The sequence below is a fragment of the Meles meles genome, chromosome 14, assembly GCF_922984935.1.
Source record: "Meles meles chromosome 14, mMelMel3.1 paternal haplotype, whole genome shotgun sequence".
NCBI lineage: Eukaryota > Metazoa > Chordata > Mammalia > Carnivora > Mustelidae > Meles > Meles meles.
Window position 1 is genome coordinate 64,311,962 of NC_060079.1, and position 12,080 is coordinate 64,324,041.

General features: G+C 46.6%; 1 protein-coding gene across 2 annotated transcripts; it reads left to right on the forward strand.

The window, feature by feature from the left end:
- The first annotated feature begins 2,854 nt into the window (after positions 1 to 2,854).
- On the forward strand, positions 2,855 to 11,510 carry SLITRK5 (SLIT and NTRK like family member 5). 2 transcript variants are annotated; one of them, XM_046028158.1, is made up of 2 exons: positions 2,855 to 2,954; positions 6,104 to 11,510. In XM_046028158.1, exon 2 carries the CDS (start codon positions 6,112 to 6,114, stop codon positions 8,986 to 8,988), a length of 2,877 nt encoding a protein of 958 aa, XP_045884114.1. In that variant the 5' UTR covers positions 2,855 to 2,954; positions 6,104 to 6,111; the 3' UTR covers positions 8,989 to 11,510. The 2 variants fall into 2 exon arrangements, with proteins under 2 accessions (XP_045884114.1, XP_045884115.1); XM_046028159.1 differs by lacking the exon at positions 2,855 to 2,954 and adding an exon at positions 3,419 to 3,554.
- Positions 11,511 to 12,080: the final 570 nt, after the last annotated feature.

The following is a 12,080-nucleotide window of genomic DNA, read 5'->3' on the forward strand; positions in this document are numbered from 1 at the left end:
TATATATGACTGTATTTTTTAGTATGGACTGAAACATAGATATGTTCGTTTTTGCAGCCAAAAGTCTTGGGTCTTGGCTCAGATTTGATCACTGTTACATGACTCGTTTATTTCTTTTCTAGGCCATAGTCAATATTCAAAACAAACAGGAGTCCAAAGACAAACAAAGGAAAATTTTCCTTATTTCTATGTTTTTCCTCCCGAGAGTTCTTCTATTTGATCTCTGCCTGTCACAGTTATTTTCTCAAAATTCAGTGTCCTGCAGAGCAGCTTACAGAGACACCTAGCGGTAAACCTTAACGGAAGGTTCTCAGGCTCTTCTTAATACTCAGTTAATGGTAGAGAGTTGTCAACACTTACTCATATGAACCGCAAGAAATAAAGTGGAATATTTTTATGTCAGTGTTTCTAAGAAAACCAGCATCTAAAATAAGTGCAAACATGTTTAATACTTTTAGCTTGACAAAATCTATTTTAATTAGGATAAGAGATTTTTTAAATAAAAGTAATACCAAATCAAAAATTAAAACGAATTTTGATACTTAATACAATTGTGAAGATTTAAGAAAACAATGAAAGAATTAACTAAAATAGCTACTCTACAGCTATTTTGAGAAGTCTGGTAATCGATTAAACCATTTTATACCCTTTCAGAACTTGTATGGAATTTGCCCACAGCGAAAATGATGTCTGTGATAGAATGCCAGAAGTTTCCAACTATACATGATATATAATTTTTAAGTTAAGACACCTTTACACGTTCATTTAAAAGCAATATTATATTTTAAAAATAAAATTTCTATATTATTCATATCATGTTAGACAACGATGACTAAATAAAATATACAGTAACAAGACTTCTGTGGGTGAAGTTTAAGTTATCTGTTTTTATAAGGTAACTGCAGCAAGTGGCTATCATTTAGGGCCAAACATCTCTAAATTTATAGGAAGTTCTTTTATAAGATTTTATTATCATTATCCAATACTACAGATTACTTCTTTTCTCCATCTCTTGCACATGCCCTGAATTTAAACAAAATAAAATTGTTTCAAACAAGGTATGTATGGATTAACTGAAAGATATTTGCAAAACAGAGTGAGAAGAAATTTCAAGAACTGTTGCAAAATCTCAAGAGACTGCAGTATAAACCACCTCTAGAGAACTCCTAATTTCAACAAAGAGACAGGATGTGGGAAGATATGTTTGTATAGATGTCAGAATCTTTATAATCCTATATTTAATCAAGATATTATAACCACAATAGTATACCAAATATCACCAAGGAGATAATATCAATTATGTTTAAGAGGATTCCAAAAATAATTAATTCATAATTAATCCTAAAATAAGGTAGTTAAAAATATTTAAGTGGTAAAGCTACCCAGTTATCATAGAATAGGTACATGTGCACTCAGCCTCCATCAGGCCAATTACTATGATCAACTTTTTTTCTATACCCTGGAAGGACTGCAGGTCTAATATTACAAACACTAGAAATATGCCTATGAATGTAAAGACCCCCCTCCTCCCTCTGGGGAGGGAGGTGCCTGGTTTCATGGAAAGAGACAGGAATACTTACTGTAGAGATGATGCTAGTGGAGTTTAGCAGGTGTCTCTTCAAGAAACTCGCTTTCTATCGGTACTGCATTTATTTAGGGGTTTCCAGCTTTTAGTACACACCAAATGTATTCACAACCATTCTCTCTGAAAGTCGTTCACATTCCCTTGCATCGCTCAGACACACCTATAAATGCAATTATTTAAAAATATAGATATATGTATATATATTAGCGCCCTTGTTTGCAGCTAGGATGGACCACTCCCTCTTCCAGGGTCCTTTAGAGTAAGTGCATGAGACAGAGCAGGGGCTGTATTATTCTAAATGGCAGGAGAAAGGCAGGCGAAGAGCACAGGGCTGGAATCGTCTGTCCCTGACCACCAACAAGCCTGGCACTGTCGGGGTTATTTCCACTCCTCCCTTTTTCAACCCAAGGATTGCACAGTCCTACGCTTGTGCTAAGCACATGGTCCAAGACTCCTCTGTCTCCCATGAATGTGACATCCAAGGGGTGCTCCGATTGCACCGCCCGAATCCAGGGACGCCCTCGCCCTCGGCTGCCATCTATCGGCCACTGAGCGCCCGCTTCGACCCCGGCCCATCATGTCTGCTGCAGCTTGGCTCGCACCAGCGGCGCGACAATAAACAAGTGCACTGGACGGCGCCCCGAGCTGGAGCAGATGTCTCAGAGACCCCTGTGATGCTTACCGTGTTGCCACATTTTCAGCGCCCGGGAGGGAAGACGCGATTTTCTCTGAGTATTTTAGAGCCGCCAGGCTGCCGGGACACGCCACAGGCGTAGAACAACGCTGCTCCCGTCCCCCCAGGCCCCCTAAAGGATGTCGGAGATAGAGAGTTCCAAATAATGACGATCGTGCGCCGCATCTGGGGAAGGGATGAGAAAAACCCCTGCAAATACTGGGAGCGATGAAACCGCCGAGAGGATGCGGGAACCGTACAAACACTAATTAGGGGCCGCGGCGGCGGCGGCGGCGGCGGACTCGGCGAGGGGACAGCGGCGGCGGGATCCCAGCGCGGTGGTCGCCGCTGCGCGGGGGGTGGAGGACGGCGCAGGAGCCGCAGCCGCTGCTGGAGTAGCCAAGGGGCCGGTGCCACCTTTGCTCGCCCCCTCACTACCATGTACAGTGTGCGCTGCAAGAAGAAGGCGGGCGATGCATGCACACCCCCGCGCCCCGCTCCCTCTGGCTAGTCCCCGGGCGTGCGCCACTGACCAGGGGGGAATGTGGTGAAGACAGAGAGGAGGAAAGCCGAGGGGGGAGGGGAGGGGCGGCCAGCGCGAACCCAGGCCGAAGGGTACGTGGAGCCGGAGGCTGCTGGAGGGGGCGGCGGCTGCTGCTGGCTTGGAGAAAGTTGCCCCTTCTGCAGATGGCAACTGTAAGTACCCGCCTGGGGAGTGCGGCGAAGGGTGCCTGGGACCCTGCGATCGCGCGGTGGCGCGGGTGGGAACGAGTGTGCGAGTGAGCGTGAGTGTGAGCGGGTGCGATCGCTCGGCGGGGCTGACCGTCACGTTGGAGGGGCCGGCGGTGCCAGGCAGCCTTCACGTCCCCTCCTCGGGTTCCGCGCCTCCCCCCCTTCTCCAACAGCTCCTTCCCCGCCCCGCCCGGCTCCCGCTCCCGGCCCCTACAGCGAGGCGCCTCTACCTCCGGTTCTCCGGCTCCCCCTCCTCCTCCCATCCCTGCCGGCCGCTCGCGATCGCCCCCTTCTACCCTCCCCCCCCCACCACCCCGCTGCCCACTCCGACTACCACGGAGAGTGGCGGGGAGAGCCGTTTGGGGAGCCCCGGAACCCTTGGTCGCCACCGCGGCGGCGGCCCCGGGCTGGCGGCGTCCGGGCGCCTCTTTCCTTTAGCAGCTTGGACCGCACTGCTCTCCGCCTTCTTGCCCTGCCTGGGCTCAGGAAATCCAGTGCACACCCCAAAGAGGTATTTTGTATAGGGGCGGCTATGATGAGTGGGCCCTGGAGATGTGAGACGGGGTAAGTCGACCGTTTACTTTGCAAAAGACGCTCCTGTGTGTGTGTGTGTGTGTGTGTGTGTGTGTGTGTGTGTGTGTCAGCGGGGTGGCTTTCTTTCCCAGTCCTCCCTCCCCTCCTTCCTTCCCTTTCTCTTCCTTCGCTTTGGGGCGGAGTGGGGGAAGGGAGCCTCGCGTCCTGGAACTCCGGGTGCTTCTGCCTGGGCCGCTGTGGGAGCAGCTGTGCCCAGAGCAACCGGTCCGGCCTGGGTGCTGGGCTCCAGCCCGCGCAGCCCCACTCTTTTTAATGAGGGATGTACAGGGCGATGGTCTAGGATCTAAATTCTTTGGAGCAAACAAATACAGTCCCTCCGCCCCCACCCTCCAAAAAAAAAAATAATAATCTGAGATGTGATAATCTGAGAATGTGTCACGCACCCGCTAATTTACATCAGAGGTGCGTTTCCCAGTCAGAATGTCAGCCTTCCCCGGCTTATTCAACTTTATTTTCTCAAATTTTGGGGCTCCTTTGATGGCAAGGAGGAGAAAGAGAGTGGGGTGAGAGGAAGCTCTTCGACCCCGGCTAACCAGAACTGAATTAAAGTTGTAAACGCTCCAGGTTAATACCGGCTGGACACAATTTGCAATGGGGCTGTCAGAAAGGGTGGGAGGGGAATGGGGGCGGGGAGGCAGTGGGAAGGAGGGGGAGGGGACCCAACCCCCGCTGAATGGACGTGCAGATTTGATCCAGTGGAGATCTGAAATTTCAAGGTAAACGTTTTGCTTTTCATAGGGGGTGTTTTTGCCGCTTTTAAGCCAGGAGGCGTTTGCCGTTGCCTTGGGAGGTCAGAGATACTTGCGAGGTTTATACACTGTGATTCCGATTCGTCTCGACACGTCTGGGTGGCCACACGTGAATGATTCGCAGGCACACTTGCACATGTGCGTGCGAATGCAGGGGCTCTTAATAACGCGGGCTGAATTCGGCGAGGGGAGCAAGATCGAGCCTCCAGGCTTGAACCCATGACTCAGAAACGTCTTGGCTTTAGTTTGGGTTGCTATTTGACATCAGACTTCGGTGGTGGCGAGGCAAAGGCAAGGCTGACTGGAGAAAAGGCATAGGTTCCCAGAGCCCAGCATCTCTATCAAATCCCCGTCCCCCGTCCCCCCACCCCCGCCGCAACCGACACAACACGCACTCACACACTCACACACTCTCTCCGTTTATGTCCTTTTCTTTTTGAGTACCGCTGTCGACCCGCAGTAGGAAGTCGAAGGAATCCTTTAAGAGGACAAAAAAGAAATCGAGAAAGAAAAGGGGGAGGGCTTCAAACTGATTCCTTGAGGAAATGAAATTCGGATATTAAAGCACAGACCTATGTCGCTTGCCGTTCTCCCTCCCTTCATCCTTCCTATTTTGCCTGTTAATCAGCCCGAGTGCCCTTTCTCTTAAGGGGGCAAATGAGGGGGAGGGGGAGTAAAATATTGACGATTAAATGTAACAAACAATTCCAAAGATGATGGGGATGCTAGGGAGGTGGTAGTTTAGTCAAGAGGGTTAGTTTTGCATACCGTGGCAAACAGACGCGGAGCGGGAGGTAAGGGAAGCTTTGGCGCTGGCCCTTGGTTTACTTTTAGCTGATTCCGGGTAAGCGGTAGGAACGTCCTCTTTAAACTCCAGGTATCGGGAGGTGTTCCGGGATTGCGGATGCCTTCGCTGAGTTCTTTGTAATCCAACGTGCAGAACTATTTCTGTGGCTTAAAGATGCGGTTTGGTAGCGTCGCTGACATGATCAATGAGGAGAAGTGGACGCAGGGCGCACTCAGAGAAGCGCTGCTAAGTGGCACCGTGCATGCAATTAGGACACTGATCTTCTTAAAAGCGTGGTAATTAAGTCCACCATCAAAGCGAACGCGCTCTCCTTTTCTCTTTACTCAAAGCTCCTGAAGACAATTGGTGATTTAAGAGCTTCTTCTGGGTCCTTCTGATGCATTATCTTACATCTTTTTTGCCTCTGAAAAGTATTCTTTAGGTTCCCACCCTGGCATTTCCAGCGATGGTTTAAAATAGCCCAAGTATTGTGACTCTTTGCCTTTCTGTGAAATATGGGAGACCTTCACAGTGAACTGTTAACTGAGTAGATTCTGAAAGAAAAGCAGACGGGTTTGGCATAGGTGAGGTGGGGAACCCTGTAAAATGGTGCTTCTTTTCTCTTAAATTAGAACCATGAAACTGAACTGACAGCCATTTTATGTATATTTATGGATTGGTTTTGAAAAGGGGGGAGCAAGGAAAATCACTAAAATGGGACTTTAACCTGCCCTTATCTTGTAGAGGGCAGCATGTTCCTGTTGTACTCATTAGGAAATGAAATCAACCTTTAAATCAAAATGAATATGACATATTAGTAAAGTCTGAAGAATGTCCGTGTTCCACTGGGTGGGGGGATGCCATTCATATCCCCTCCTTCTGGATTTCAGAGCAATAGTATTAGGGACTAGAGAGACTTTCTTACGAATCCCTTCAATTTTTGTCATATTCTGTTGTTTCCTTTTTCTCTCTCTCCCTTGCAGGAGGTAAAATGCACACTTGCTGCCCCCCAGTAACTTTGGAACAGGACCTTCACAGAAAAATGCATAGCTGGATGCTGCAGACTCTAGCGTTTGCTCTAACATCTCTCGTCCTTTCGTGTGCAGAAACCATCGATTATTATGGGGAAATCTGTGACAATGCATGTCCTTGTGAGGAAAAGGACGGCATTTTAACTGTGAGCTGTGAAAACCGGGGGATCATCAGCCTCTCTGAAATTAGCCCTCCCCGTTTCCCAATCTACCACCTCTTGTTGTCTGGAAACCTTTTGAACCGTCTTTATCCCAATGAGTTTGTCAATTACACTGGGGCTTCAATTTTGCATCTGGGTAGCAACGTGATCCAGGACATTGAGACTGGGGCCTTCCATGGGCTGCGGGGTTTAAGGAGATTGCATCTGAACAATAATAAACTGGAACTTCTGCGCGATGATACCTTCCTTGGCCTGGAGAGCCTGGAGTACCTACAGGTCGATTACAATTACATCAGTGTCATTGAACCCAATGCTTTTGGGAAACTGCATTTATTGCAGGTGCTTATTCTCAATGACAATCTTCTGTCCAGTTTACCCAACAACCTTTTCCGTTTTGTGCCCTTAACGCACTTGGACCTTCGAGGGAACCGGCTGAAACTTCTGCCCTATGTGGGACTGTTACAGCATATGGATAAAGTTGTGGAGTTACAGCTGGAAGAAAACCCTTGGAATTGCTCCTGTGAGTTGATCTCTCTCAAGGATTGGTTGGACAGCATCTCCTACTCTGCCCTGGTGGGGGATGTGGTTTGTGAGACCCCCTTCCGCTTACATGGCAGAGATCTGGATGAGGTGTCCAAGCAAGAACTTTGCCCAAGGAAACTTATTTCAGATTATGAGATGAGGCCACAGACGCCTTTGAGCACCACGGGGTATTTACACACTACCCCAGCCTCGGTGAATTCAGTGGCCACTTCTTCCTCTGCTGTTTACAAACCCCCCTTAAAGCCCCCTAAGGGGACCCGCCAACCCAACAAGCCCAGAGTGCGCCCCACCTCTCGGCAGCCCTCCAAGGACTTGGGCTACAGCAACTATGGCCCCAGCATCGCCTACCAGACCAAATCTCCGGTGCCTTTGGAGTGTCCCACAGCGTGCACTTGCAACCTACAAATCTCGGATCTGGGCCTCAACGTCAACTGCCAGGAGCGCAAAATCGAGAGCATCGCAGAACTGCAGCCCAAGCCCTACAACCCCAAGAAAATGTATCTGACAGAGAATTACATTGCGGTTGTGCGCAGGAGCGACTTCCTGGAGGCCACGGGGCTGGACCTCCTACACCTGGGCAACAACCGCATCTCAATGATCCAGGACCGCGCCTTCGGGGATCTCACCAACCTGAGGCGCCTCTACCTAAATGGCAACAGGATAGAGAGGCTGAGCCCGGAGTTGTTCTATGGCCTGCAAAGCCTGCAGTATCTCTTCCTCCAGTACAATCTCATACGTGAGATTCAGTCTGGGACTTTCGATCCTGTCCCAAACCTCCAGCTGCTATTCCTGAATAACAACCTCCTGCAGACCATGCCCTCAGGGGTCTTCTCTGGCCTGACCCTTCTCAGGCTGAACCTAAGGAGTAACCATTTCACCTCCTTGCCGGTGAGTGGAGTTCTGGACCAGCTGAAGTCACTCATCCAAATCGACCTACATGACAACCCTTGGGATTGTACCTGCGACGTGGTGGGCATGAAGCTGTGGGTCGAGCAGCTCAAAGTGGGTGTCTTGGTGGACGAGGTCATCTGCAAGGCGCCCAAGAAGTTTGCGGAGACGGATATGCGCTCTATTAAGTCGGAGCTGCTGTGCCCAGACTACTCTGACGTGGTGGTTTCCACGCCCACGCCCTCCTCCATCCAAGTCCCAGCGAGGACCAGCGCGGTGACCCCCGCGGTCCGGTTGAACAGCACCGGGACCCCCGCGGGCTTGGGCGCGGGCGGAGGGGCATCGTCGGTGCCCTTGTCCGTGTTGATTCTCAGCCTGCTGCTGGTTTTTATCATGTCCGTCTTCGTGGCCGCGGGGCTCTTCGTGCTGGTTATGAAGCGCAGGAAGAAGAACCAGAGCGACCACACCAGCACCAACAATTCCGACGTGAGCTCCTTCAACATGCAGTACAGCGTGTACAGCGGCGGCGGCGGCGCGGGAGGCCACCCGCACGCGCACGTGCACCACCGCGGGCCCGCGCTGCCCAAGGTGAAGACGCCCGCGGGCCACGTGTATGAGTACATCCCCCACCCACTGGGCCACATGTGCAAAAACCCCATCTACCGCTCTCGAGAGGGCAACTCCGTGGAGGATTACAAAGACCTGCACGAGCTCAAGGTCACCTACAGCAGCAACCACCACCTGCAGCAACAGCCGCCGCCACCGCCGCCGCCGCCGCAGCCTCAGCAGCAGCCCCCGCCGCAGTTGCAGCTGCAGCCAGGGGAGGAGGAGAGGCGGGAAAGCCACCACTTGCGGAGTCCCGCCTATAGCGTCAGCACCATCGAGCCCCGGGAGGACCTACTGTCGCCGGTGCAGGACGCCGACCGCTTTTACAGGGGCATTTTAGAACCAGACAAACACTGCTCCACCACCCCCGCCGGCAATAGCCTCCCGGAATATCCCAAATTTCCGTGCAGCCCCGCTGCTTACACTTTCTCCCCCAACTATGACCTGAGACGCCCCCATCAGTATTTGCACCCGGGGGCCGGGGACAGCAGGCTGCGGGAACCGGTGCTCTACAGCCCCCCCAGTGCTGTCTTTGTAGAACCCAACCGGAACGAGTATCTGGAGTTAAAAGCAAAACTAAACGTTGAGCCGGACTACCTCGAAGTGCTGGAAAAACAGACCACATTTAGCCAGTTCTAAAAGCAGAGAAACTCCCTGGGAGCTTTTGCATTTAAAACAAACAAGCAAGCAGACACACACGGTGAACACATTTGATTAATTGTGTTGTTTCAACGTTTAGGGTGAAGTGCCTTGGCACGAGATTCTCAGCTTCAGCGGAAGATACTGAAAGGGTGTGCAACTTCCTTTTAATTTTTACACGTGGGGAAAACATTTGTGTAAACTGGGCACATCACTTTCTCTTCTTGCGTGTGGGGGAGGAGAGGAGAAGGGTTTATGGAGGGCAGTTTGCTGTGCAGGTGACTTGTTAAAGGTCGCGGTTATTTTTGTAGTGGTTGGAAGCGCTAAGAAGGGTGGAAGATGGCAGCGCATAGATTCTACTCTAACTCTTTTGCTCCCTTTCCCTCCTCTCCTCCCCCTCCCCTTTAAGCCATGGGTGGGTCTAAATGGCTTTTGTGGAGAGATTAGCACACCCCAACTTTAATAGAAAGATTGCCCCCCCCCCCCCCCCCCCCCCCGTCTCTCTCTCTCTCTCTCTCTCTCTGCCTCCCTCCCTCCTCTCTCATTACTTTTCCTTTCTTTTTAAAGGATGTGTTTGTATGCATTCTGGACATTTGAATTAAAAACAAAAGTATTGTGATCTGGAAAAGGATCACCATAGATGTGGACAAATCATTAAATTACAGAGCTATATGATCCATAATTGATTAGTCAAAATAACTTATTGATGAAATATACAAATATTTTATTGTAGCACCTATTTTTATATACACATTTAGCATTTCTCTTTCCTTCACTATTTAGCCTATGATTTTCACAGAGGTGTTGCACTATATTAGGAGCTGCATTTCCAAAACTGAAGTGATATCAGGAAGGCATTTTAAATCATTAAACATATGGAGAACTTAATGGGAAAATCGTAAAATCAATGCAACCCACCCAATTGGATCTGTAATTTAAAAACAAATAAACAAGTTGTATCCCAATGGATAAGAGAAAAAAATGAGGGCAATTAATTGGGCCATTCGAGTAAGAATCATGTGCAAGTTTCTGGTTTTATTAGAGAAGACATAAAAGTATTTTTATTAGTCAACCAAAATGATGTATTGATTTGACTACTATTGTAGCCGATTTTTGATTGTTTAACCAAACCCAGTTGCATTTGTACAGATCCACATGTTACTGGCACCTCAGAAGACCAAACGATGGACTGTACAAATCCCTATACAATGTCTTTAACCCTTCTGGGGCAGCAAGCAATGATGATAACCACAAACAGGATCTCTGTAAGATGGGGCTACTGTTGTTACAGTCTCATATGTATCCCAGCACATGTAATTTTTTAAATAGTTTCTGAATAAACACTTGATAACTATATCAAATATGAGGGACTGAAGTAATGATTGCTTAAGGTGCAAAAGAAATAGCTATGTGTGATTGAATCTCCATTATTAACAATTAGGACATAGTAGCTAACTTTCATTCTTAATATTAAAAAATTTGCCCTAATTATCAAATTTGAACATATGTATATATGTATGTAAAATTCACCTTTGCAAATTCAGGGAATTCTGTTTTATCTAAATGTGGCATTAATATGTTTATTAATGAAATTTCAATTGTACACTTTCTTTCCTTACTGAAGTATTCATCTAATACATGGACTGTGGTAAGTAATATACTGCCTATTCATTTTTCTCCCGATGTTAAGTATTTTGCTATGTCGGTATTATTTATTCAGTCTACAATTCCTGTAGTGTCTTAATTTTCCAATATTCCCGTAGTTTTCCTAAGTTTAACTCGTGTAAAACTACCTTCAACAATTATGTTGGATACTTTATCTCAAGTTGATCTATATCCTAAATGTTCAAAAGTTAGTGGGTATAAGCTGTTCACCTCTGAGTAAAGCTTGCCGGTGAATTTAGGTTAATACTTAAGGGTAGGAAATGTTTGAATTAATCTGAAACTTAAAGAGCCATGTGCTTCATCGCTGTTGGTGGATTTTCCCAGAATCTCACCAGAAATGTGTACAAACAATATCAAGGGCTGTTCATGAACTTTATGTTTAAAGAACACTTTCCATGGCATTCTGCCACAAAGAGGCAGCATTCACCCATGAGTAAATTGACAGAAACTGCTTGAATTTGGATTGAACAGGTGCTAAGTTTCCCTGAGGAATTAAAAAAAAAAAATTAGTAATCCTACATCGGTCAAGTGAAATAAACTATCCCCATTCTGTGCAACATTTTCCATTCCAAAATTTTCTTTCAAAGGGGAAAGCAACAATCTTAATAATGCCATGATATTATCATGAAAAGAAAAAAAAAAGTATCTCTTACTCTTCATCTACCTCCTCCATAGTAGATCTGGGATTAGAAAAGAAAAATAAATAATAGCATTTGACTTCACAATTGGGGTTGTTACTAATTTTTCTTTACAATGGGAGTTATTTTTTCAAGGTCAAAATCACTTCCTCAATGTAATATGTAGATATGACAGTATTGTATAAATTATAAAATAGTAATACAAAGTGGAATCTTCCATGTAACTAAGTTTTATTTCTTAATTGATGCATAAAAAGTAAGAGATAAGAATTACATGAAATTCTGAACAATGTAAGTAGCTTCCAAAGAAAGTTTGTTGATGCATTTTTCAAAGATTTACAAAATAATAATATTATTTCAAGCCAGCACTATTGCACATAATCTTGTCACATACACTTTCCTTAGCTCATTTGTACTTCTACTCTTCCTAAGGTGTCCAAACATTTTTTTAAAATCTCAAAAATAACAATTATATGATTTATGAAAAGTGGTTACTTCTAATTTTTGAATTATATTTTTCCCAATTTTATTATAAGGATAAAAGTAAACTCATTCCTGCTCAATAAACTTGAAAATTTTTTAAATGTAGAATTATGAAACTGTGTAGAATTAAAAAATGGATTATCTTTCTCCTTATTCATGGCATCCAGCCAACACGTTAACATATACAATAGAACATAAGTTGTGTGGTTTCGAATATTTGATTTTTGGTTTTTCAGGTTGTTTGCTGAGGAAACAATTAAATTGGGTATATCAGTGGTATATGATTGGATTAAGGAACCCTGCAAA